Raw genomic sequence first — 27,411 nt, 5'->3', positions numbered from 1 at the left:
TTGTGATCTGATTGGCTATCACAACTGTCTATCAACTGTATGTGCTCTCAAATGTATCCGCTAACGGTCCCGGTGAGTATCCAATCACAGGATACACAAATGTCATGTTCAAGGTGAGGCCAGCTAGAAGACCTTACTGACAACAACTCGTGATCTGATTGGCGATGGCAATTATCTATCAAGTGTATGTGCCCGTTCACTTACAGTGCACAGACATTGTTGACTCTGATTGGATAAAAACTGTAAGCTAAAAACAACAGCACCGGAAGGAGAATAATATGACATGAAGAGAATATGAATACTTTTACATTGTTAGAGAAAGTCAATTAAAAATGACTTTTATCTTTAATTATGATGATGATTTCTGGTTATGTTAGGCCAGCAGAGAAGGTCTTGCTGGCCCTGACAACACACCACTGGAATGGCTGACTATTGGCATAAACCAACCGTTTGGATTGGAATGAAATTTTGATCCGGACCGTCGGGTCCAATCGGGTCAGAATATTCCAAATGCCGTGTTCACATGAAGCATTTTCATTCCGGTTCGGCTGTCAATCCAATGAATTGTGTCCATGTGTGCATAGCTTGTGTGCTCATGACCTTCTGCTGCTTATTTTATGACTACTGCAAAAATGTCTTTGCAATTATGGTTTTATTCAATGTAAACATGATAGACGTACTGGATGGTCTGATGTACTCGGTCTATATGTACTTGGAAGATCAACTTGTTATGGTCTCCACCAACAAGGAGAAGACCAAAGAGCTGACACTCACAAGCAACGTCCTTGATTCTGAGTGTCAGAAGTTGGCATTTCTGCAACTAATCAAAACAAACAACTTAATTGTCCTAATTAATGACACACCCAGCCAACGGCCTTAGGACCATCCAGCTCAGCGGCCCTGTTTACTTTTAGTTTTTGTTACCTGACGTACCTGTACACCTTTCACCAGCTTGGATCAGCTGAAACAGATTCTTTGTGTCTTTGTGACCTCTGTACTCAAAAAAGTCTCTCACACAGAAGTTTTTCAAGAAATCATCCAATGACTCAGCGTTGTTATGGTTTCTAATGTGACATACCAAAGCATATAAAAGGTGTCTCTTAGTTGTCCTCAGCAGAGAGCATCACAACTGCAAAGGTAACTCGACACAACTTTGCATCCTACGCGCCTAATTTTGTTGTTCTTATTTGTATGAAAGTGTTTGTCTGTCGTTGCACAGATGGCATACACTCGCGGCGTCTTCTTCCTCCTTTTTGGAATCAGTGGACTGTTGACTGGAGCCGTAAGTCCAAATCTAACATTTTTAAGTGTAGATTTTCAGTCATCCAGCTCATTAAAATCAATATCAATCTGGAGGTTGTGTCCTTGTTTTAAAAAAGTGCTTTTGTCTTTCAGTGGTCTTGGCCTCGTTTTAACGACAAAGGTTGGTAGACGTGGCTTATTTACTCTTTTCCAAGTGAAGTTTTCAGGTTTAGCCCATTTTAGACCCATTTCTGAGCTGCCTTTCCTCTCAAAGTTCTTGGAGCAGATTGTTTTTACCCAGTTAAACACTTTTTTAGAGGACTGTGATATTTTAGAAGTCTTTCAGTCTGGGTTTAAACCCCTCCATAGTACCGAGTCAGCTTTATTAAGGGTTTTTAATGACATCCTTCGAGCAACAGATTTAGAAGTCTTTCAGTCTGGGTTTAAACCCCTCCATAGTACTGAGTCTGCATTATTAAGGGTTTTTAATGACATCCTTCGAGCAACAGATTTAGGTGACCATGTGATTTTAGTTTTACTCGATCTAACAGCAGCATTTGATACGGTGAACCATAATATTTTAATTAGCCACCTACAGCATCAGGTGGGCATTTGTGGTACTGCTTTGAGTAGCTGAAGTCATATTTGACTAACAGGACCTTCTCTGTAAATGTTGCTGGTTCTCAATCCTCTGTTGCTCCCTTGACATGTGGGGTCCCACAGAGCTCAGTTTTAGGACCACTTCTCTTTTCTATTTATTTACTTCCCCTGGACTCAATCCTAAGAAAGCATGATATTTCTTTTCATGACTCTTCCGTTGAAGAGAAATCATGCCTCCTCAATGCAGCCACTACTTGCTTGTCTTGATGATACCAAAGCCTGGATGGCCCTAAACGTCTTACATTTCAATGGGAAGAAGACAGAAGTAATAGTGTTTGGACCTAGTGGTACCTGTGAGCTCCCCCTGTTGACTTTGACCTCTTAGCTTTGCATGTTAGACCATGGTCACCAACCTGGGCTTTGGTATTGACAGTGATTTTAACTTGGAGCGTCAGATTGGCACAGTGGTGAAAGCCAGCTTTTTTTTTTGTTTACGTCAGCTGGCCAAGGTTCAATCAATCAATCAATCAATCGATGTTTATTTATATAGCCCTAAATCACAAGTGTCTCAAAGGGCTGCACAAGCCACAACGACATCCTCGGTACAGAGCCCACAAGGTTAAAAAACTTCTTTCTAGGCAACAGTTCGAGACAGTAATTCATGCCTTTATCACATTTGGGCTGGATTACTGTAACTCTTTGTATTTTGGAATTAGTCGGTTCAACTGTTTTTAACGTTTTAACTGCTTTTTGTCTAACAAATAGATTTTAGGGTAATTTGTATTAGCTTTTTCAATGTGTTTATGTGTTATTTTTTAGTCTGTCCTTTGCCTCTATATCTTTGTGGTGTACAGCCCTTTGTTCTTCAACGGTGGTTGTTTTTAAAGGGCTTTATAAATAAAGTTGGTATGGTATGAAGAATTTCTTACTTTCAGTTTTTCTACCAAAAATATGAATTCAGCTGCAGGTGGCTGCTGTCCTAGTGGATGGACTTTGCTGGATCATCACTGTTACATCTTCCAAGGTGATCCCAGGACATTTGCAGATGCAGAGGTACGGTGTGCAGAAACCGACACAGAACAAAAACTTAAAGCCGCACCCTTTTGTTTTGCTTCCATTTATCATAAGCTGAACTCTTAACACCTGAAACATTTGTTGAGACAATCCACCTCACTGGTGTGGCATATCGAGAAGGGAATTCTGACGGGTGTGCTTTAGGTTAGCCACAATAAGAGGTCGAAAGTTGCAGTTTTTCTTTAATAGGGCACCGGAGAGGTCAGAAAACCAGTCTGGATTTGGTGTGACCGCCATTCATCTCATGCAGTGCAACATCTTTTCACATGGTCGATTTCAGATTATTGATTTTGGCCTGTGAAAATGTTGTCCTCTCTCTTGAATGGCGGTACAAAGTTGCAGGTTATTGACAGGAACTGGAACACCTGTGCGTTATAAAGTGATGGCTGTGGATGAATGGCACAACAATGGGCCTTACTTAGGTTCTCTTCACAGTATCTTTGTGTATACAAAATTCCATTAATACATTGCATGTGTCGGTGGCAAGGCCCCGGGGGTGGATGAGATCCGCCCGGAGTTCCTTAAGGCTCTGGATGTTGTGGGGCTGTCTTGGTTGACAAGACTCTGCAACTTCGCGTGGACATCGGGGGCGGTACCTCTGGATTGGCAGACCGGGGTGGTGGTTCCTCTCTTTAAGAAGGAGAACCGGAGGGTGTGTTCCAACTATCGTGGGATCACACTCCTCAGCCTTCCCGGTAAGGTCTATTCAGGTGTACTGGAGAGGAGGCTACGCCGGATAGTCGAACCTCGGATTCAGGAGGAACAGTGTGGTTTTCGTCCTGGTCGTGGAACTGTGGACCAGCTCTATACTCTCGGCAGGGTCCTTGAGGGTGCATGGGAGTTTGCCCAACCAGTCTACATGTGCTTTGTGGACTTGGAGAAGGCATTCGACCGTGTACCCCGGGAAGTCCTGTGGGGAGTGCTCAGAGAGTATGGGGTAACGGACTGTCTTATTGTGGCAGTTCGCTCCCTGTATAATCAGTGTCAGAGCTTGGTCCGCATTGCCGGCAGTAAGTCGGACACGTTTCCAGTGAGGGTTGGACTCCGCCAAGGCTGCCCTTTGTCACCGATTCTGTTCATAACCTTTATGGACAGAATTTCTAGGCGCAGTCAGGGCGTTGAGGGGATCTGGTTTGGTGGCTGCAGGATTAGGTCACTGCTATTTGCAGATGATGTGGTCCTGATGGCTTCCTCGGCCAAGATCTTCAGCTCTCACTGGATCGGTTCGCAGCCGAGTGTGAAGCGACTGGGATGGGAATCAGCACCTCCAAGTCCGAGTCCATGGTTCTCTCCCGGAAAAGGGTGGAGTGCCATCTCCGGGTTGGGGAGGAGATCTTGCCCCAAGTGGAGGAGTTCAAGTACCTCGGAGTCTTGTTCACGAGTGAGGGAAGAGTGGATCGTGAGATGGACAGGCGGATCGGTGCGGCGTCTTCAGTAATGCGGACGCTGTATCGATCCGTTGTGGTGAAGAAGGAGCTGAGCCGGAAGGCAAAGCTCTCGATTTACCGGTCGATCTACGTTCCCATCCTCACCTATGGTCATGAGCTTTGGGTCATGACCGAAAGGACAAGATCACGGGTACAAGCGGCCGAAATGAGTTTCCTCCGCCGGGTGGCGGGGCTCTCCCTTAGAGATAGGGTGAGAAGCTCTGTCATTCGGGGGGAGCTCAAAGTAAAGCCGCTGCTCCTCCACATGGAGAGGAGCCAGATGAGGTGGTTCGGGCATCTGGTCAGGATGCCACCCGAACGCCTCCTTAGGAAGGTGTTTCGGGCACGTCCGACCGGTAGGAGGCCACGGGGAAGACCCAGGACACGCTGGGAAGACTATCTCTCCCGGCTGGCCTGGGAACGCCTCGGGATCCCCCGGGAGGAGCTGGACGAAGTGGCTGGGGAGAGGGAAGTCTGGGCTTCCCTGCTTAAGCTGCTGCCCCCGCCACCCGACCTCGGATAAGCGGAAGAAGATGGATGGATGGATGGATGGCATTGCATGTGTTAATTGTCCATAATATACACCCGACATGACCCCACCGCCACCATAGGGCACTCTATCTGCAAGGTTGACATGCCAATCCTAGCCCACACATTGCCATACACGCTGCCTACAATCTGCCCTGAACACTGAAAACTGGAAATGATCCATGAAAACTCCTCTCAAAAGTGCCGGATGCCATCGAATGTGAGCATTTGCTCACTTAAGTCAGTTATGATGACAAAGTGCAGTAAGGTTGGGACCCGGGTGAGGACTACCAACATGCAGATGGTGTCTGACAGTTTGCATTGAAATGATTTGCTTATTAAAACCGATTGTTGCAGCGACTGCCCGGTTGGATGGTCTCAGATGATCTTGGAGTTTTAGATGCTAGTTGATGAGGTTCTGTGGTGATGTGGTGACACACAGTATGCGGTTGTGAGGATGGTTGAACTAACTGCCAAATCTCTGAAACACCTTTGGAGACGGATTTTGGTAAATAAATGTACTTTAAATTCACTGGTAACAGCTTTGGTGGACATTTATGCAGTTAACATGCCTTTTGCACACTCCCTACTGTATATAATTGTGACAGCTGTGTGATAATCTCGTCAAAGAAAAGTGTTCACTAACACAGGTTCAGAAACATTTGTCCAAAAAAAGCCTTTAGTGTACAAAAAAGTTTTAGATGTATTAGTTCACCTAATGAAAATGGTTGCAAAAACAAAAGTGTTAATATTTTTGTTTCGAGTCGCTCTATATCAGTTATTAGAGAAATATCATCTGTTCCATCTGCTGATCCATCCATCTGTTCATCCCATTAGAGCGTTTGCAACATTCTAGGTGGGAATCTGGTCTCCATCCGCAGTTACGTGGACAATTTGTTGGTTGTGGGACTGGTCAAAGAGGGCGGTGTGGACTTTGCCTGGATTGGACTGCATGATGCTATCCAGGTAATACTTTACTTGTAGCAAACGTCATCTTGTGCTCAGTGGAAATATTTGTTGTAATTGAATGTGTCCTCCAGACAACTAGACATTTAGTTCACATTGTAGTATCTTCAATTGTAATAACGGCCACCTAACTCATACTTGCCAACCCTTCCGATTTTCCCGGGAGAGTCCCAAATTTCAGTGCCCCTCCCGAAAATCTCCCGGGGCAACCATTCCCACGAATTTCTCCTGATTTCCACCCGGACAACAATATTGGGGGTGTGCCTTTAGTGGCCTCTCTCACCTGAAACCTTCATCCTTTAACGGCCGCATGCTGTCCTCAGTCACGTCCGCTTTTCCTCCATATAAACAGTCACATAACATCTATGGCTTTTGGAACTCAGTGCACACACAACAACCTATCTGGATTCCATAAGGAATCGGTTCGATAAGAGGATTCGTTAATGACATCGACATCGATAAAATTAACTAACTAACTTTAGATTCCAAGCTTGGAAGTTTGGAGGACAATGTAGTTTGACCAATCATCAGCACTTATATCATGGTATTGTAACATGTTGTGTTGTTGTTTTTAGGAGTGATTAGTTCAAAAAGTGACTTTGTCTTCCAGGAAGGAGATTTTCTTTGGACTGACGGCACAGACTTTGATTTCAATAATTTTCAAATTGGAGAGCCTGACGGCACTGGTGCCTGTGTGGAGCTTTATGCTGCTGGTATCAGTACAATCCATTATCCAACTTGCTGAATGATTAAATGTTGTATCAAAATTCATCATTTTTTTTCCCCTCACAGATGGAACTTTTTTCGATGAGGACTGCGCCGTCGAGCACGCTTATGTTTGCATCAGAGATAGGGGCTGTGACAGTCACTAATCAGCATCCGTCCTGTACCATCACGTCACCTTGAATGATGTCTTTTACTAATCTGGATCAATGTACTCAAACAATATCAAAATGGTGCGGTTTTATTTGGATCTCTGGTTTCACTACCATTTTCTTTTCTTCTCCTTTTACACTGTTCAGTTGTCACAGTTACCTGACAGTCAACATATTTGAAACCTCACATATCACCTCTCTACTAAATAAAGAAACATGTCTGCATCAAAGATGTCTTATTGTATTATATGCTTTTTTAGTATTCATTATCAAACTTGGGCAGTAACCAGTCAAATAAAGAAAGTGGAGGAAATAACAATTACACACTACATGGGCAACCAGTGGACAATTGTCTTCAATCAAAGAAGGTGGAGGAAAACAACATTGATGAATACGTTCAACTGTCCCGATGAAATTGCAACATCACATTAATCTGTATTAAGTTTAGCAACAAGACAAAACAGCAGAAGCTTGGGATTAAGTTAAAAGGAACAAATTGACAAACATTGAGAAGATTATGAACAGATTCACATTGAATCTTGGAGAAGAACCTCCTGGCCTCACACAGAACACTGAAGGTGGCCATAGGTGGGTCTTCCAATTCGAAAATGACCCGAAATACATGACCAGGGCAGCAAAGGTGTGCACCACCAGCATGCAGACGGTTTGACAGTTTGCTTAGAAATGGTTTGGTTATTAAAACCGATTGTTGCAGCAGCTGTCCGGGTAGATGGTCTCAGACGATATTTGAGTTCAAGATGCTGGTTGACTCCTCTCTGAGCTGCCACCTTACCGTGGTAGAGGAGTTTGCGTGTCCCAATGATCCTCGGAGCTATGTTGTCCAGGGGCTTTATGCCCCCTGGTAGGGTCTCCCAAGGCAAACTGGTCCGAGGTGAGGGATCAGACAAAGAGCAGCTCGAAGACCTCCATGAAGAATAAAAACAAAGGACCCAGATTTCCCTCGCCCGGACGCGGGTCACCGGGGCCCCCCTCTGGAGCCAGGCCCGGGGTGGGGCACGATGGCGAGCGCCTGGTGGCCGGGCCTGCCCCCATGGGGCCCGGCCGGGCACAGCCCGAAGAGGCAACGTGGATCCCCTCTCCAATGGGCTCACCACCCATAGCAGGGGCCATAGAGGTCAGGTGCAATGTGAGCTGGGCGGCAGCCGAAGGCAGTGCACTTGGCGGTCCGATCCTCGGCTACAGAAGCTAGCTCTTGGGACGTGGAACGTCATCTCGCTGGGGGGGAAGGAGCCTGAGCTAGTGCGCGAGGCGTAGAAGTTCCGGCTAGATATAGTCGAACTCACTTTGACGCACAGCAAGGGCTCTGGAACCAGTTCTCCTGGGAAGAGCTGGACAAAGTGACTGGGGAGAGGGAAGTCTGGGCTTCCCTGCTTAGGCTGCTGCCCCCGCGACCCAACCTCGGATAAGCGGAAGAAGATGGATGGATGGACGGATGGATGCTGGCTGATGAGGTTCTGTGGTAAAGTGGTGACACACGGGATGCGATTGTGAGGATTGTTGAACTAACTGCCAAGTTCTCTGAAACACCTTTGGAGACGGATTTGTGTAAATAAATGTACTTTTAGTTCACAGGTAACAGCTATTGTGGACATTCATGCAGTTAACATGACAGTCAATCCTATTTGCTTATAATTGAGAGTAACAACATTCTTAGAACTTTTTCCTTACGCTCCTAAAATCTGGACTAGTCTTCTTGAGGATGTGAGACATCCTGTAAAGCAGTTTGAATTGCCTGGTGTACCAATTGTGCTCTATAAATACAATTGCATTGCCTTTTTGTTGGTAAATAGTTTGTTAACAGTCACATGTTTTTAATCACTGATACTTGCTGCTGTGGCAGACACCTCAACACGTTCTATAACAACTAGAGTATCGATCTTATTCATCTCAATCACTCCACGTAGACAATATTAAACCAACTGTCACTCAAACATATTTCAAACCTCAAATATCTAAATTCCTAGATCCCTTTTAACTAGAGGAACATGGTGGAGTTACACTGCAACTCATCTTCTATGCAGTTTACAATAACCACAAAACAAGACAATAAAGTTACCAGGAGGTGGCTTCTTCTTCCTTCAAAGTATTACTGATGCACTTGTACTGGAAAACACAATACAATAACACTGAAATAATTCACAACCAGAAAAATACTTCCTTTTAAACATTTATCCAGTTTTACCCACATACGATCGCAAAAAGCCGCTGCCTGACCAGGGTTTTGTAAATCTGCAAAGACTCCTGCCACCCCCCACCAAGGACTGTTTTCACTGCTGGACTCTAGAAGGAGGTTCCGCAGCCTCCGAAGCAGAACCTCCAGGTTCTGTAACAGCTTCTTCCCTCAGGCCGTAAGACTCTTGAACGCATCATAATTAAATTAAATTATCACCTCAACTCCCCCCAAAATGGATTAACTGGCTGGAATAAAAAAGACAATATAACATACATCCATAAAGGTGGACGCATGTGAAAAAGTGCAATATATTTATCTGTACAGTAATCTATTTATTTATTTACATATATTTATTTATTTTATATATATTGTTTATATATATTTATTTATTTATATATGCACGTCTTCCTATGAGGAAGCAGTGCCTGGGGAGTCTGTGGTGGGCTCTCCTATTTCTGGGGCTGAGGTTGCTGAGGTAGTTAAAAAGCTCCTCGGTGGCAAGGCCCCAAGGGTAGATGAGATCCGCCCGGAGTTCCTTAAGGCTCTGGATGCTGTGGGGCTGTCTTGGTTGACAAGACTCTGCAGCATCGCGTGGACATCGGGGGCGGTACCACTGGATTGGCAGACCGGGGTGGTGGTTCCTCTCTTTAAGAAGGGGAACCGGAGGGTGTGTTCTAACTATCGTGGGATCACACTCCTCAGCCTTCCCGGTAAGGTCTATTCAGGTGTACTGGAGAGGAGGCTATGCCGGATAGTCGAACCTCGGATTCAGGAGGAACAGTGTGGTTTTTGTCCTGGTCATGGAACTGTGGACCAGCTCTATACTCTCGGCAGGGTCCTTGAGGGTGCATGGGAGTTTGCCCAACCAGTCTACATGTGTTTTGTGGACTTGGAGAAGGCATTCGACCGTGTCCCTCGGGAAGTCCTGTGGGGAGTGCTCAGAGAGTATGGGGTATCGGACTGTCTGATTGTGGCAGTTCGCTCCCTGTATGATCAGTGCCAGAGCTTGGTCCGCATTGCCGGTAGTAAGTCGGACACGTTTCCAGTGAGGGTTGGACTCCGCCAAGGCTGCCCTTTGTCACCCATTCTGTTCATAACTTTTATGGACAGAATTACTAGGCGCAGTCAAGGCGTTGAGGGGATCTGATTTGGTGGCTGCAGGATTAGGTCTCTGCTTTTTGCAGATGATGTGGTCCTGATGGCTTCATCTGGCCAGGATCTTCAGCTCTCACTGGATCGGTTCGCAGCCGAGTGTGAAGCGACTGGGATGAGAATCAGCACCTCCAAGTCCGAGTCCATGGTTCTCGCCCGGAAAAGGGTGGAGTGCAATCTCCGGGTTGGGGAGGAGATCTTGCCCCAAGTGGAGGAGTTCAAGTACCTCGGAGTCTTGTTCACGAGTGAGGGAAGAGTGGATCGTGAGATCGACAGGCGGATCTATGTCTCCCGGCTGGCCTGGGAACGCCTCGGGGTCCCACAGGAAGAGCTGGACGAAGTGGCTGGGGAAAGGGAAGTCTGGGCTTCCCTGCTTAGGCTGCTTCCCCCGCGACCCGACCTTGGATAAGCGGAAGAAGATGGATGGATGGATGGATCTTGCACTACCATGAGCTTATGTAACCAAATTTCTTTCTTATCTGTGCTGTAAAGTTCACATTTGAATGACAATAAAAAGGAAGTCGAAGTCTAAGTCTACTCCATCTTTATAAATCCACATTTTAAAATACATTGACAAATCCCCAAATGAGCTAAAAAATACTGTGCTATTGTGCTTTTAACCATTTTTTCATTGACTGTTTTATCCTATTTTCTACTACTCTTCTGAACTGTATTCAATAAACTAAATCTATTTCAAACCAATGTTTCTTACTATTGTCCTATTCCTGAAATGAAATGATGATGTTTTACACATCATCTTCCACTCACTTTCTGACACTCGCTTCAGGATGCGTGTTATTTACGTGCCTCCACTTCGACAGCGTCGTCTCCCCGTCATCTTTGTTGTAGCGGTGTAGCGTGCAAGGACGGGAGTGTAAGAAGTGTCAAAAGATTGCGCTAACTGTTTTAATGACATTCAGACTTTAATTCAATCAATAACGGAGCAGCATCTCCTCATCTGTGGCTCACGAGTGCGACAACAACACCCGAGATGTGTACAATGAAAAAAACGTCCGACCGGAACTCTCTAATAAGTAAAGTTCCTTGGGTGAATAATGTAAAGTCACTACATGGGTATGTTTTAGTGCTTTCATGGTGAGTTTACTGACAGATATAAGTAAGAACTTTACACTATTTTATATTAGAAATGGCAACAGTGGAGGATGAATGTCACATAACAAGAAGAAGCTTATCCACGACGAGGTCGTCACGGACTACAAAGGCGGACACGCGCACATTTTCAGGATTTGTGCAGATCCAAAATACAGATCAGCAGGTACCAGAAGGTAAGAAAAGTTGCTTTTGCATAATGTTGTGAAACAAAAGGCCAGATAAAATGTCTTACCTTATACACACAGCATAATAATACTCCTATGTTGAAGCACAGTACAATCCATCAAGCGGTGTGGCTTCATAGCTTACCAAAGTCCAACTAAAACATTTTGATAGATTTTTGAGCGCCGTGTGTAATGTTCTATACTTTCAATGGAACATTTACAATTTTGGTGTTGTTTACTTGAGTCATATTGCCATCATATTGCAGTCTACACGCATCTCTTATGCTTGACTGGTCACAATTATCATTACACCATGTACCAAATAAAATAGCTTTGAGGTCGGTAAGCAAAACCAGAATTATTCCGTACATTAGGCGCACCGGGTTATAAGGCGCACTGTCGAGTTTTGAGAAAATGAAAGGATTTTAAGTGCGCTTTATAGTCCGGAAAATACGGTAATCCGCTATTTTTGGTATAACAAAGAAACAGGTCACTTTAACGAGAGGTACCAGGTGTCCTCTGCTGGTGAAAACATATATTGCATTATACAAAATAGACCCTGCGACCCGCGAATTGGACAAGTGGTAGAAAACGGATGGATGGACAGTACGCTCTTGGATCAATCATCAAAATGGTAAGACCAGTTGAAAAATTGCGAAAAATATTCTTATTTTGCAGTGATGGAACTAAAGAAGGTTCCAAGTAGAGCCTCAAAGTGCATGGCGGAGGTCCGCTGTGACTATGCACACACCTGTTGAAAAACTTATTTGGGTGTTACCATTTAGTGGTCAATTGTACGAAATATGTACTTCACTGTGCAATCTGCTAATAAAAGTCTCATTCAATCAATCAAAATGTAAAAGTATGTTTGGGCATTAAGACAAGAGGCCTCAGCTTTAAGATGAATTCATTCTGCAGCTTAAAGACACTTCACAGAAACAATCTCCTCCATGTACCGTATTTTCCGCACCATAAGGCGCCCTGGGTTAAAAGCCGCGCCTTCAATGAACGGCATATTTCAAAACTTTGTCCACCTATAAGCCGCCCCGTGTTATAAGCCGCATCTAACTGCGCTAAAGGAATGTCAAAAAAACAGTCAGATAGGTCAGTCAAACTTTAATAATATATTAAAAACCAGCGTTCTAACAACTCTGTTCACTCCCAAAATGTACGCAAATGTGCAATCACAAACATACGTATATCAACATGGACAGAGCTGCGTGAAAAAAGCCACCCGGCCTCTTCGCGTAAACTTAAACTTACCTTAACCACTCGCTCATCTTTTCTTCATCCATCCCTTCGAGGTAGCTTTTATGATGACGCCGGCTGGAAAGGTCTCTTTTGGCAAGGTCTTCCTTTTGAATATCACCATGGGTGGAAGTTTCTGGCCATTAGCATGGCAAGCTAGAACCACAGTGAAGGATGACTTCTCATTCCCTGTGGTGCGAATATTCACCGTACGTGCTCCCGTTGTATCCACAGTGCGGTTCACAGGAATATCAGTTGCTGTGAAATAGTACCGGTAATCCGTGTGCAGATGGAGAGATTGCGTCTTTTCATGAACCGGATCCCTGTCGTTTAGTAGGAGCCATTTTGTGGTCTTTACAGATGTAAACACACAAAGGAAATGAAACGTACGGTGATATCCGCGCGCTTTTTCTTCTTCTACGCAGGCGGGTGGTTGCTTACAGTAGAAGAAGAAGCGCTTCCTGTTCTAGCGCTTCCTGTTCTATGGGGGCGGGTGCTTACTGCTTACCTTGGCGGTTGCTTGCGTAGAAGAAGAAGCGCTTCCTGTTCTACCGGGAAAAAAGATGGCGGCTGTTTACCGAAGTTGCGAGATCGAAACTTTATGAAAATGAATCTTAATATTTATCCATATATAAAGCGCACCGGGTTAAAAGGCGCACTGTCAGCTTTTGAGAAAATGTGTGGTTTTTAGGTGCGGCTAATAGTGCGGAAAATACGGTAAACCTCTCCACCACAAGACCAAAAGATTATAGACCTGCAGAAGACTGTTTCGAGCGCCAAGACCATCAACAAAAAGCTCATAAAGAAAGAGACAATAACTGTAAAAATGGAACAAATACAAGATCAGTCAATCACTGTCACTCTGCAGGGTTCTGACCTCGTAAAGATGATTCTAAGAAAGTTGAGGAACAATTAGTGAATATGGCTCCAAAGCACACTTCTTTGATTCTGATTGTCAGAAGTTACTCCAACTAATTAAAGCCAAACAGGCAAACGGTCCTGATTAAAGATGCACTAGGTGAATGGTCTGGAACTATTACTTCTCATGGCCTACTTAGCTCCAACTCTTTGTTTGTGTCACTTTAATTTCCCTGGCACCTTTCACCCGCTTAGATCATCTGATGCTGGTTTGTAGCCAGTGTCTACGTCACCGCTGCATTTGTTTGAAGGAAATCCACTTTTAAATACATTTTCCAACACGTCGGTGCAGTTATATCATGTGACATGAATATATTCAACAGTCAAGTTAGCATATAAAAGGATGTCTCTGGGTTGCATGGAGCATCACAACTTTAGTTTGTGCTATTCTAATTCCATTGGGACATTTCAAATATAACATAGTTTGTCTATCATTGCACAGATGGCATTTGCTCTTCACGTGTTCTTCCTCCTTTGTGGGATCAATGGACTGATGACTGGAGCTGTAAGTCACCATCTCAGTTGCTAACAAAAACTTGTAACTTCTCAGCCTTCCAGGTCATGGTAGTCAGTATGTCTCTGCTGGTTGTTTCCTCATTTTAAACACGTGCTTTTCTTCTTCTTCTTCACAGAGGTCTTGGCCTAGTGGTGAGGACAAAGGTTGGTAATTGTTGCATACTCACACTTTTTTCTTTCTTTAGTTTATTTGGAACATGAACACACTTACAGTATAATACATCACACAATTTCATATCATTTCATTTTACATCATGCCCGAAAAGGAGTAGGAAGAAGCAAAGCTTATTTAATGCTACCCCTTTCCCACTTCAGAGCGTTTACAAATATATAGAATCATTTACTGACCTTTTTATATAATAAAATAACATCTGTGAATTAGTATACACAACAGTTTTGTAATATTTAATTCATTAATTCAGTCATTATTAACATACTGAGATGAAGAATATCTTATTTCCAATAAGGTTGGAAATATGTCTCATAATTCTTCTTCTTTGTACTTTGTAAGCACTATTATTTTGAACAAGTGGATCATATCAGTACAATTTTTCACTTCTTTACTTCATCCATTCCATCATTTAATTCCACATACTGATATGCTAAAGGTTCTAAGTGTTGTACGTGCATATAAATGTTTTCAATTATTATTTCCTCTAAGGTTATATTTCTCCTCTTTAGTTGAGAATTGTTGTACATTATTGGCTAGCAGGTTATAGTTTGCTTTGTACATCATTTTAGCTCTTTGCAATTTGACCAAATCACCCAACTTTAATATTTTTGACTCAATAAATAAAGTGTTTGTATGTTCTCTATATCCAACATGATGTATTATTATAACTGATCTTTTTTGTAACACGGTTAGCGAATGTAGCGCACATTTGTAGTTATTTCCCATATTTCTGCACAATAAGTCAGATATGTAACACTAGCGAGCAGTAGACAATATGAAGTCATTTTTGGCCCAGGACATATTTTGCTTTATTCATTATTTAAAAATGTGTTGCCACCTTATGTTGTATGTTTTGTATATAAGATTTCCAGTTCATTTGATCATCTATTAATACTCCCAAAAATCTGCTTTCTTTTACCCTTTCGATGTCTTCTCCGTCTATTTGTATTTGTGTATGATGCTCTTTTCTACTGCTACCAAATAGCATTATTTTACTTTTACTGAGACTCAAAGATAGTCTGTTTTTGTCAAAGCATCTTTTTAATTTGTTCATTTCTTCTGTTATTATTGGTATGATCTTCTGTGTGTTCTCTCCTGAACAGAAAGCAGTTGTGTCGTCCGCAAATAAAACTAACTTTAAGTCCTTTGTTACTTTACAAATGTGGTTTATATAAAGATGAAACAATCTTGGTCCCAGTATTGATCCCTGGGGTACACCACAGGATATATCTAGCCGTGTTGACATATTTTCGCCCATCTTCACATATTGCTTCCTGTTGGTTAAAGGGGAACATTATCAGCAGACCTATGTAAGCGTCAATATATACCTTGATGTTGCAGAAAAAAGACCATATATTTTTTTAACCGATTTCCAAACTCTAAATGGGTGAATTTTGGCGAATTAAACGCCTTTCTATTATTCGTTCTCGGAGCGATGACGTCACATCGGGAAGCAATCCGCCATTTTCTCAAACACCGAGTCAAATCAGCTCTGTTATTTTCCGTTTTTTCGACTGTTTTCCGTACCTTGGAGACATCATGCCTCGTCGGTGTGTTGTCGGAGGGTGTAACAACACAAACAGGGACGGATTCAAGTTGCACCAGTGGCCCAAAGATGCGAAATTGGACGTTTGTTCCGCACACTTTACCGACGAAAGCTATGCTACGACAGAGATGGCAAGAATGTGTGGATATCCTGCGACACTCAAAGCAGATGCATTTCCAACCATAAAGTCAAAGAAATCTGCCGCCAGACCCCCATTGAATCTGCCGCAGTGTGTGAGCAATTCAGGGACAAAGGACCTCGGTAGCACGGCAAGCAATGGCGGCAGTTTGTTCCCGCAGACGAGCGAGCTAAACCCCCTATCGACCCTAGCTTCCCTGGCCTGCTGACATCAACTCCAAAACTGGACAGATCAGCTTTCAGGAAAAGAGCGCGGATGAGGGTATGTCTACAGAATATATTAATTGATGAAAATTGGGCTGTCTGCACTCTCAAAGTGTATGTATGTTGTTGCCAAATGTATTTCATATGCTGTAAACCTAGTTCATAGTTGTTAGTTTCCTTTAATGCCAAACAAACACATACCAATCGTTGGTTAGAAGGCGATCGCCGAATTCGTCCTCGCTTTCTCCCGTGTCGCTGGCTGTCGTGTCGTTTTCGTTTGCATACGGTTCAAACCGATATGGCTCAATAGCTTCAGTTTCTTCTTCAATTTGGTTTTCGCTACCTGCCTCCACACTACAACCATCCGTTTCAATACATGCGTAATCTGTTGAATCGCTTAAGTCGCTGAAATCCGAGTCTGAATCCGAGCTAATGTCGCTATAGCTTGCTGCTCTTTCCGCCATGTTTGTTTGTGTTGGCTTCACTATGTGACGTCACAGGAAAATGGACGGGTGTTTATAACGATGGTTAAAATCAGGCACTTTGAAGCTTTTTTTTAGGGATATTGCGTGATGGGTAAAATTTTGAAAAAAACTTCGAAAAATATAATAAGCCACTGGGAACTGATTTTTAATGGTTTTAACAATTCTGAAGTTGTGATAATGTTCCCCTTTAAACAGCTTCTTACCCAATTCAAGACCAAACCTCTGATGCCATATCGTTCTAATTTTCGTATGAAAATATCATGATTAATTGTGTCAAATGCTTTAGTTAAGTCCATGAATGCTGCGGCCGCACATTCTTTACCATCTATTGCATTGCTCATTTCCTCTGTTATTTGGATTAATGCTATTGATATTTGCTTGGAATCCATATTGGTTCTCCACGAGTGTCACACTTTTGTTAATAAATCAATCTAATCGACTCTTGAATATTTTTTCCATGATTTTGGAGAATTGAAGAAGTGAACAATTTCTTAGTGTTTTGCTAGTAAAGTGGAAAAAAAAAATGGTGTTGCAGATGGTTGCTGTCCTAAGGACTGGACTCAGTTTGATGACCACTGTTACATTTTCCAAGATGATACCAGAACTTTTGCAGATGCAGAGGTATGGTATATGTAGCTGTGATGTAGCTCTAAACCATCTGGATGCTATTAGAACCAGTGAATTATTATTATTGTTATTTTCTTCCATTAAGAGCGTTTGCAACAATCTTGGTGGGAATCTGGCCTCCATCCGCAGTTATGTGGAAAATCTGGCCATTGTGGGACTGGTTAAAGATGGCGGTGCGGAGTTCACCTGGATTGGACTCCATGATGCCATTGAGGTGAAACTTTACTAGTAGAAAAGTTGTTTTGTGCTTAGTGGATGGAAAGTTAATCCTGTAAATATTCTCATCAATTTGAAGTAGGCTGTGTAGAGTTGAGTGTCATCAAACAAGGTGGACTCAAACATATCCTCTGGCTCCACCTACAGACTGACATGTGTTACTACCCTTGGTTAAAGTTTGTCAAGAAACTTTTCTGCCAGGATAAATTGTAACATTTGTTTTATGACCACCTGACTTGGTCCTCCCAACTTTTAGCTCAGAACTAAAACATAACATTTGTAATTATTTCATGATGTTGTAACATCTGGTCTTGTTGTGTGTAGGTGTGATTCATTTCAAAATAAATGTGTCTTCCAGAAAGGAGACTTCATTTGGACTGATGGTACAGACTTTGATTTTGATCATTTTGCCCTCGGAGAACCCGACGACACGGGCGACTGTGTTGATCTAAGTGCAGCTGGTATGAGAATAACCAAAGCATGAATCTACCTTGCTGAACTGTTGAATGTATCACAAGTCATGATATTTTTCCCTCACAGATGGAACTTTCTTTGATGAAGACTGCACCTTGGAAAAGCCATATGTTTGCATCAGAGACACTTTCTACTGTGGCGGACACTAATTAGCCCTCTTACCGTAATATGTCAAGTGAAGTGAATTATATTTATATAGCGCTTTTTCTCTAGTGACTCAAAGCGCTTTACATAGTGAAAGCCAATATCTAAGTTCCATTTAAAGCAGTGTGGGTGGCACTGGGAGCAGGTGGGTAAAGTGTCTTGCCCAAGGACACAACGGCAGTGACTAGGATGGCGGAAGCGGGGATCGAACCTGGAACTCTCAAGTTGCTGGCACGGCCGCTCTACCAACCGAGCTATACCGCCCCATATATATATGTATATATATATATATATATATATATATATATATATATATATATATATATATACACATATATATATATATATATATATATATATATATATATATATATATATATATATATATATATATATATATATATATATATATACATATGTATATATATATATATATATATATATATAGTCTGATGGTGTTTTTAAACATCATATATATATATATATATATATATATATATATATATATATATATATATATACATATATATATATATATATGTCTTAATTAGATTATCAAAAAAAATAGTGCTCGATACCGTGGTAGAGCGTAATATATGTATGTGTGTGAAAAAATAAATAAAAATAGTCTTGTGATTTTTTCCCACACATATATATATATATATATATATATATATATATATATATATATATATACCGTATTTTCCGCACTATTAGCCGCACCTAAAAACCACAAATTTACTCAAAAGCTGACAGTGCGGCTTATAACCCGGTGCGCTTTATATATGGATTAATATTAAGATTCATTTTCATAAAGTTTCGGTCTCGCAACTACGGTAAACAGCCGCCATCTTTTTTCCCCGTAGAAGAGGAAGTGCTTCTTCTTCTACGCAAGCAACCGCCAAGGTAAGCACCCGCCCCCATAGAACAGGAAGCGCTTCTTCTTCTACTGTAAGCAACCACCCGCCCGCGTAGAAGAAGAAGAAGCGCGCGGATATTACGTTTCATTTCCTTTGTGTGTTTACATCTGTAAAGACCACAAAATGGCTCCTACTAAGCGACAGGTTTCCGGTTCATGAAAAGACGCAATCTCTCCATCCGCACACGGACTACTATTTCACAGCAACTGCCTAAAGACTTTCAAGAAAAGCTGGCTACTTTCCGTGCATATTGTAAAAACAAGATAGCTGAAAAAAAGATCCGGCCAGAGAACATTATCAACATGGACGAGGTTCCACTGACTTTTGATATTCCTGTGAACCGCACTGTGGATACAACGGGAGCACGTACGGTGAATATTCGCACCACAGGGAATGAGAAGTCATCCTTCACTGTGGTTCTAGCTTGCCATGCTAATGGCCAGAAACTTCCACCCATGGTGATATTCAAAAGGAAGACCTTGCCAAAAGAGACCTTTCCAGCCGGCGTCATCATAAAAGCTAACTCGAAGGGATGGATGGATGAAGAAAAGATGAGCGAGTGGTTAAGGTAAGTTTACGTGAAGAGGCCGGGTGGCTTTTTTCACGCAGCTCCGTCCATGTTGATATACGACTCCATGCGCGCCCACATCACGCTGGTTTTTAATATATTATTAAAGTTTGACTGACCTATCTGACTGTTTTTTTGACATTCCTTTAGCGCAGTTAGATGCGGCTTATAACACGGGGCGGCTTATAGGTGGACAAAGTTTTGAAATATGCCGTTCATTGAAGGCGCGGCTTATAACCCAGGGCGCCTTATGGTGCGGAAAATACGGTGTATGTATATATATATATATATATATATATTGTTGCGTTTGGCCCAGTTGTTCCTCCCAGGGAATTCAAGCCGCTGGTCGCTCCCAAACTCTTTACGACAGTACAGCTGAGTAGAAGAACCACCAGAGACAGAATAGGTATTTTGTCATTTTATCTCCAAAGCTTTGGAAATATAACGAGACCAGTCCAGCGTAGAACATTCAATCGCGCAGCTAAGATGGTCTGATCTAAAATATGGAAACCTTCTATTCTATAAAGTCTCTCTCCCTCCCACCCTCGCTGTCTTGTCTTTCCAGCCCAAACACATGCCCATTGTCCTCCGCAGCTGGACACAAGAAGAGATAAGGAGAAGGAGTATCTCTCCTCCTTACATTCCATAGTCAAGGTTAGCACACAGTATTTGCAGACAACCAAAAGACCACAATTGGAAGAAAAACACTAGCTGTTTTGTAATATGATTAGGAAAATAAAGAAGTAACACTTAAATACGGATATATGTAAATATCTGCCTCCAACTGTCTTTTCCCAATCATGCTGAATCTACTCAGACAATATCAAACCTTAGTAGTGTCTTTGTATCTCTGGGTTGACTAGCAATTGGGGATGTCCGATAATGGCTTTTTGCGATATCCGATATTGTCCAACTCTTTAATTACCGATACCGATATCAACCGATACAGATATCAACCGATATATACAGTCGTGGAATTAACACATTATTATGCCTAATTTGGACAACCAGGTATGGTGAAGATAAGGTACTTTTAAAAAAATTAAATAAGATAAATAAATTAAAAAAAATTTCTTGAATAAAAAAGAAAGTAAAACAATATAAAAACAGTTACATAGAAACTAGTAATTAATAAAAATGAGTAAAATGAAGTGTTAAAGGTTAGTACTATTAGTGGACCAGCAGCACGCACAATCATGTGTGCTTACGGACTGTATCCCTGCAGACTGTATTGATATATATTGATATATAATGTAGGAACCTACCACAATATTAATAACAGAAAGAAACAACCCTTTTGTGTGAATGAGCGTAAATGGGGGAGGGAGGTTTTTTGGGTTGGTGCACTAATTGTAAGTGTATCTTGTGTTTTTGATGATGATTTAATTAAAAAAAATTTATAAAAAAAAAAAAAACTCCAAAAAACCCGATACTGATAATAAAAAAAACGATACCGGACCAGAACACAGCAATCGTATTTAACTTTACTCTGTGGCATCATTGTACATTTGATATTGTTTGTGTTTATTTTACATTTGTGGATAAAGTAGCAGTCAAACAAAACAGTACATCAACTAATAAATAAATAATTTGTATTTGATTCATATACAGCATATATATTGCATCCAATACAAAAGCTACCAAGCCTAATGACCCCCACAGACCGGTTATGCTTTCATGAAGAACACAGATTTGTCTTGTCCCTTCAAGAACGTTTTTGTGGAACTTCCAATAACAAACCCCTCGCCATCACAATTGAACAGTTGTTGTATCTTTATGTCTGGCAGGCTCTTATAGCAACACTGTGTGTTTATATAATTAGTGCAGATTAAGGGCCCAATCTGTTTCCTGTAGCTTCAAACATCAACATGGCTCCGTCACGACCCCTGGTGGCAGCACGAGTAATTACAATGACAGTGTAATAACTCGTCACCTTGTAGCGCCCCGACAGAGTCTGATGGTGTTTTTAAACTTGATTAGTAACCTTAACAAAAATCCCAAGTCCCAGCAATGTTTACATGCTTCTTCTCCACACCAACTTTTCTTCTATGTCCACCTTGCACAGTACTAAGGAGCTTTCAAGAACACCAGAATTTTGGACAACAAACTGTCATAATAATACTCTTCCTTCATGATGAAGGGAATGTGAGGTTGGCTGAAGAACATCTAGCGTCCTATGCTGGGCTCCTTCCCAGATAAAGCAGTGGCTAGTGTAAAGCTTCACAGTTTGCTTACGTTTTAAAAGTGAGCAAGTTTACAACTTAAGACCATCCACCCTTTGAGGTGAAGTGGGGTATACTCAGGATGTGAAATGGTGGAGGGAATATTTCAAAGACCTCTTGGATATCACCAGAAGTCTTGCAGTGAGGAAGTGCTGCCAGGGCACCCTACGTTGGACTCTCCCATATCTGGGGTGAGGTTGGTTAAAAAGTTTGCTGGCAGGATCCCAGGGGGTGCGCAAGATCCGCCCCAAAACTAATGAAGACCCTGGATGCTGTGGGCAGTCTTGGTTGACATGACACAGCATCTCGTGAAGATCGGAGGCAATGCCTTTGGATTGGCAGAGAATAGTTGAACTTGTCATATGCTCAGCAGCGTCCTGTTCAGTTTTCAGCTGAATAAGGGCCGGATAGCAATTAGCTCCAAATCTGAGGACATGGTTACTGCCTGGAAAAGTATGACGTGCAATGTCCGGGATGTGATCCTGCCCAAAGTGGAGAACTTCGGATATATTTTCTGAGAAAAGTATAAAGCACGAGATTGGTACGACATCCATAGTGATGCACACTCTGCATTGTTTTGTCATGATACAAAGGGAAGGTAAATCTCTCACTTTACAAGTAGATTTAGGTTCCTATCCTCACCCATAGTCATGACCTTTGGGTGGGGATCAAAAGGACAAGATCACGGGTATGAGCAGCTAAAATGAGTTTTTTCCATAGGGTTGCTGGGCTCTGTCTTAGAGGCATCATCATCAGTCATTTGGGAGGAAATGTGTCTGATAAAATGTTTTAAATATTGTATTTCAAGTGTTGCTGCTCTTGGGGAATCATCTTCAAATAATAAAAAAATCAATCACAGGGCAAAAACAAATGATGGCGTTATTCTGCTCTGAATGTGTTATCCTATTTATATTCCACTCTGCATCGGGTCTGCAAATAGCCCACAATAAAATGATACATACACTTGCTGTTTCATGATTCCTTTTAATTGCCAGAAATGCTCTTAAATAATGAAATGACAGACTGAATGAGCGCATTACGTTAAGACAAAGTAGTTTACACCAATCACATTTCATTTAGACGTCTTAAAGATGGAGTTACTTAACACTGTGTTCTGGTTAATGATATACATTACCTCACTACTAAAGAATCAAAAGTATCCATATTTTGATCTTACAATCAATATTAGCGCATAAAGATCTGGTATTGTCTGTATCAATATGTCATTATCGATCTGTGCGACACTCGTTCAGGGGTACTTGGCTGAAAACAATGTCGCAGAAGGGGGTACTTCAATGAAAATGTTGAGAACCACTGTTTATTGTATATTGGAGTTTATTCTATTCTTTGGTTTGTTTTATGTGCGGCTAGTTTATACGAGTCCAAAACAGTTGGGCAACTTCTCTAATGTTGAAAGTTGGCATTTCAGCAACTAATTAAAACAAACAACAAAAACGTAATTGTCTTAATTAATCACACACCCAAGCAAATGCTCAATCAACCTCTGCAAACTTAATTTTCAACTCTTTGTGTTTTTACCTTAAGTTCCCTCACATTTCACTGGCTTGTATCATCTTATGACGAATCCCAGCCACCGCCCCAGAGTCTACGTGACCTCTGCTGCTACAGCAAAAGTGGAATTTTTCACAAACAGAATAGACTTGTTAAATTGTTTGATGTTGTCTGTCTCTATATCTATCAGTTTATGCTGTTTTCTGTACTTTGAAACTCAACTCATTGAAAAAAGACACAGAAACAGTCTTCTCCAGACTGCAGGCAAGACTTGACTGGATGACAAGAGTGTCAGCAAGAGGTTTGGTAAGTAAAAGACCAGTGTTGGCTCGATAACCTCAAAATAGCAATCATTTGCCCTCGCTGTTGAGTTCCAAGCAAGCTATTACCTTGATGATTTTAAGAAAGGTGAGATACCGACAGATACAAGTAGTTCATATAGGTCCAAAGATGCTAAATTGTACCCTTAACCCCAACTTTATTGATTGTGATTGTCTAAAGTTGGCATTTTTTTAACTAATTAAATCAAACAAGAAAAATGTAATTGTCCTAATTAGTAACACACCCAAGCAAACATTCAATCTATGTGGGCTGCTTAGTCGCCAACTCATTGTTTTTGTTACTTTGTTTCCTCACACCTTTTACGGACTTGGTTGAGCGTAGGCCGATTCCCAGCCAGCGCCCCGAGTGCCTATGTGACTTCTTCTAAAGAAATCAGGCCCACACAGAAAGTATTCAACTACTCAGTGTTGTTCTGATGTGTCATGTTGCATTAATATGAGTGACACAGTCAATAGTGGAGGGCTGTCAAGATAGCATATAAAAGGTTGGCTCCTGGTTGTTCTGAGCATCAAGCATCACCACTGCAAAGGTGAAACGACACAACTTTACAGTCGACTTTCCTCACTTTGTGATGTTTTTAATATAACAGTGTTTTTTTGCACAGATGGCATTTTCTCTCAGTGTATTCGTCCTCCTTTGTGGGATCAGTGGAGTGTTGACTGCCGGTGTAAGTCCAGATATATTTAAAACAGTGTTCCATGTACTGAGTTCTTCATATTTGTCAGTGTCTAGCAGTGTGTTTTCAACAAAGTGTTTTTCTTCCTCACAGGGGTCTCCGTCTAACCTTTATGATTATGGTAGGTAGCTGTGATTTAATGACACTTTTTCAAATGAAAACATTCTTTATTCAACACATGTTTTGCAGCTGGCTGCTGTCCTAAGGGCTGGACTCAGTATAATGACCACTGTTACAGCCTCAAACAGCCCAAGACGTTCGAATTTGCAGAGGTATGCAAGGATTTTGCACAGTGGTTGGGGTTACGATTCATATGACTTCATATGTCCACTCTGTTTATCCCATTAGCTTGTATGCAGCACTCTTGGTGGCCACCTGGTCTCTATTCACAGTTACCTGGAAAATCAGGTGGTTCGCGGACTGCTAGCAGAAGCGGATGCAAAGTTTGCCTGGATTGGACTCCATGATCCTGCTGCGGTAAAACCTGTAGCAGTAGCAAAGTTGTCTTGTACTCAGTAGAATATTTATTTGCACATAAAAAATGAATGTGTCCCAATATTCATCGATTTAAAAGAAGAAAAATATCTATATATATATATATTTGCTACACATCCACTTCAGTTATAGTTTGTACAGAAATCCACTTTTTCTGTTAGGATAAATCTTAATTATTTTATTGACCGCCGTACTTTTTCCTCCACACTCATATCTAATAATCTAGTAGGGCCTCAAACATCAGCTCTAACTTTATGATGATAATGTTAATGATTTGTAGGTCTTTTTATTCCTATGTTAAAAATTAGTTTTATGCTTTTGCTTTGATGCTTTGCTTTATTTGTACTCGTTTGTGGGGTGCATCCCTTTGTTTTGATCAACTCTGGTTGTTTAGAATAAAAAGTTGGTTTGGTAATATTTAACATCATCAAGATTATGTTATGTTTGTCTGTCGGAGTGACTCCTTCAAATGTGACTGTCTTCCAGGATGGAGACTATAAATGGACTGACGGCACAAACGTTGATTTTCTCAAGTTTGCCAAGCGACAGCCGGATCATAATGGTGGCTGTGTGGGCATTTATGCAGCTGGTATAAGTATAATCAGTGAATCTGTTTACTTGTGACTGTAATGTTATTCTTAAAACTTGTTTTTGTTCTAGGTTCATGGTTTGTTCATGACTGCAACACCAAGGAGCCATACGTTTGCATCAGAGATGCACAGTGCTGTGGCATCCACTAATCAGCCCTCATATAACCATGTCTTTCCTTACTGACAATGACAATGTTAAATTTTATTGGGGTCTCTACATCTCTGGGTTTACTTATCAAGTCTTTGTTTCCTCCTCTTTCACAAACCTCAAAGATCATCTCTAAATAAAAGAACATCCCTGCATCAAAAACATATCTTTGTCTGGTCATTTCTCCTTCAAGATTAGTTTCCGACTTGGGAAGTGCATTGATCAGTTAAAGAACCAACAACAGTATAGAGGGACATAATTACATACACTCTTGTAAAATATTGTTTATGCTACCATACTCAACTTTATGACATCACTTTACATAGGATAGACTGTATTGATCCCATTTCTACTTACAGCTAAAAAGCAAAAAATTAGCAAAAAATAAGAAATACTGTCCACATACGATTGTACTATGCATAGACATATAATAAAACAAAAACACCATTTCAACATCCACATACTGTACACCGCGGTAGCCTGTGCAGTACTACACACCATTGTCTGCTGAGGTTTGGGGCAGCACGGCTGGAGACAGGAACAGACCCAACAATGCAACTAAGAAAGCCTCCCCATTAAGGTCAAGCTGGTCCCAATCGACAGTCCAGCTATGTTCCGACGATGCCATCCTCACCTCCAGTGGGTCTTCCGACGACGCCACTTACGCCTCAAGTGGGTTTTCCAACAACGCCTACGGCTCTTCCAGCAGGTCTTCCAATGACAGCAACAGAGCTTCCAATGGGACTTCTGAAAACATCACCAGCTCTTCCATTAGTTCTTCCGATGACGCCATCAGCTCTTCCTCCAGTCTTGTCCCCAGCTTCAGCCCAGCAGCCTGTTTGACCTCCAGCCTAGCAGCTTTCTCACCTGGCGTGGAAGCGCCCGTCAAGTGCTGGCGGCCTTACTCCTCATCAGCTGCAAGGATGACCGTTACATGGACGCCCCCCGTGCCATCAGCATCCATGCCCAGAATTTGGGATTTGGTCCTGCTCACGTCTGCGTCCTTGTCGGATAGGAATGTGGCCAGTCCATGGACTAGAAGAGAAGGTCTTTTAGACTTCGATGAGGACTGTTTCAGTGCTGAGGTGGGAAGTGAAACCAAACTGGAATGGCTTGTAGAGGTGTGTTGCTATGTGGCTAGCCAATGCACGATCCATTATTTTTACAAAGAAAGGGAAGTTTTAAAATTGGATGAACGTTGCAGATGGCTTCAGTGTCAAGTCCAGGTTTCTTGGAGATGGGTGTGACTGAGACAATTTTGAATGAGGGGGCAACTCAGCCGGTGGTAGGTACGAGTTTTAATTATATTAGTGATCAGTGGGTGATGGACAAGAGGCGGTTTAGGGATGAGGTCAAGGGTGCATTTGCAGTGCTTGAATTTGTTTATGAGGTTTACTTTATCAGTCTAGGACATCGGTGCGAAGTGTGGTAAAGGCGGACAGTTGATGAGTGGGGTGGGAGTTGTAGATCAGGGACGTGCGGTCAGGGTAGGCAGGTGAGCCTGTTTGATGTTTTTAATGTAATGTATTCTTGATCATCTAAAATGGAAAAAAAAGGGAATTTGCAGGCTTAGGTCTTCCAATGTCTAAGACGTACTGTGTTTTACCAAACTGTGAGAAGTGGGCGCGCTTGAGCTAGCAGACGCATGTCTCTACAATGTTTAACCAGTGAGGAAGCCAGCGTTTTTTATTTAAAAAACAATATGGCATTTGTAACTGGGTATTGTGGCCAATTGTTGTTTCATCTGACCACAGAATCATCAGCCCGGAGGTTGGGTCTTGGGCGCAGTTGGGTGTTCCAACAGGACAATAACCACAAACACACCTCAAAAGTGGTAAAGGAATGGCTAAATCAGGCTAGAATGAAGGTTTTAGAATGGCCTTCCCAAAGTCCTGACTTAACAATGTGGACAATG

The 27,411-nt window shown here is 41.9% G+C and overlaps 3 protein-coding genes across 4 annotated transcripts; all 3 read left to right on the top strand.

Annotated features, from left to right (window-relative positions):
* Positions 1–1,118: 1,118 nt before the first annotated feature.
* Positions 1,119–6,942, top strand: LOC133612518 (lithostathine-1-beta-like). The gene is made up of 7 exons (XM_061969988.2): positions 1,119–1,137; positions 1,220–1,282; positions 1,396–1,423; positions 2,804–2,895; positions 5,709–5,837; positions 6,448–6,550; positions 6,630–6,942. The coding sequence occupies exons 2-7, from the start codon at positions 1,220–1,222 to the stop codon at positions 6,707–6,709; spliced, it is 495 nt and encodes a 164-aa protein (XP_061825972.2). The 5' UTR covers positions 1,119–1,137; the 3' UTR covers positions 6,710–6,942.
* Positions 6,943–13,889: 6,947 nt separating this feature from the next.
* LOC133612511 (C-type lectin domain family 19 member A-like) lies at positions 13,890–18,028 on the top strand. Its single transcript, XM_072912245.1, has 6 exons — positions 13,890–14,006; positions 14,134–14,161; positions 17,098–17,183; positions 17,275–17,403; positions 17,764–17,866; positions 17,946–18,028. The coding sequence occupies exons 1-6, from the start codon at positions 13,944–13,946 to the stop codon at positions 18,026–18,028; spliced, it is 492 nt and encodes a 163-aa protein (XP_072768346.1). The 5' UTR covers positions 13,890–13,943.
* A 5,459-nt stretch (positions 18,029–23,487) lies between these two features.
* Positions 23,488–25,644, top strand: LOC133614636 (snaclec agglucetin subunit beta-2-like). Of its 2 annotated transcripts, none has more exons than XM_061972775.1 (7): positions 23,488–23,551; positions 24,192–24,254; positions 24,357–24,384; positions 24,453–24,535; positions 24,612–24,740; positions 25,245–25,347; positions 25,419–25,644. In XM_061972775.1, exons 1-7 carry the CDS (start codon positions 23,525–23,527, stop codon positions 25,496–25,498), a joined length of 513 nt encoding a protein of 170 aa, XP_061828759.1. In that variant the 5' UTR covers positions 23,488–23,524; the 3' UTR covers positions 25,499–25,644. The 2 variants fall into 2 exon arrangements, with proteins under 2 accessions (XP_061828759.1, XP_061828766.1); XM_061972782.1 differs by lacking the exon at positions 23,488–23,551 and adding an exon at positions 24,067–24,116.
* The last annotated feature ends 1,767 nt before the right edge of the window (positions 25,645–27,411 follow it).

The sequence above is a fragment of the Nerophis lumbriciformis genome, linkage group LG01 (genome assembly GCF_033978685.3).
Source record: "Nerophis lumbriciformis linkage group LG01, RoL_Nlum_v2.1, whole genome shotgun sequence".
Lineage (NCBI taxonomy): Eukaryota > Metazoa > Chordata > Actinopteri > Syngnathiformes > Syngnathidae > Nerophis > Nerophis lumbriciformis.
The sequence above is the reverse complement of the archived record's forward strand: the minus strand, read 5'-3'. Positions and strand labels throughout refer to the sequence as shown.

Excerpts from the sequence above, each read along its gene's own strand:
- LOC133612511 (XM_072912245.1), top strand. The coding sequence starts at position 13,944 with ATGGCATTTGCTCTTCACGTGTTCTTCCTCCTTTGTGGGATCAATGGA. Across the intron at positions 14,007-14,133 it reads ATGGACTGATGACTGGAGCT|AGGTCTTGGCCTAGTGGTGA; the intron begins GTAAGTCACCAT and ends TCTTCTTCACAG. Across the intron at positions 17,184-17,274 it reads GAACTTTTGCAGATGCAGAG|AGCGTTTGCAACAATCTTGG; the intron begins GTATGGTATATG and ends TCTTCCATTAAG.
- LOC133612518 (XM_061969988.2), top strand. The coding sequence starts at position 1,220 with ATGGCATACACTCGCGGCGTCTTCTTCCTCCTTTTTGGAATCAGTGGA. Across the intron at positions 1,424-2,803 it reads GCCTCGTTTTAACGACAAAG|CTGCAGGTGGCTGCTGTCCT; the intron begins GTTGGTAGACGT and ends ATATGAATTCAG. Across the intron at positions 6,551-6,629 it reads TGTGGAGCTTTATGCTGCTG|ATGGAACTTTTTTCGATGAG; the intron begins GTATCAGTACAA and ends TTCCCCTCACAG.
- LOC133614636 (XM_061972775.1), top strand. The coding sequence starts at position 23,525 with ATGACAAGAGTGTCAGCAAGAGGTTTG. Across the intron at positions 23,552-24,191 it reads GAGTGTCAGCAAGAGGTTTG|ATGGCATTTTCTCTCAGTGT; the intron begins GTAAGTAAAAGA and ends TTTTTTGCACAG. Across the intron at positions 24,536-24,611 it reads AGACGTTCGAATTTGCAGAG|CTTGTATGCAGCACTCTTGG; the intron begins GTATGCAAGGAT and ends TTATCCCATTAG.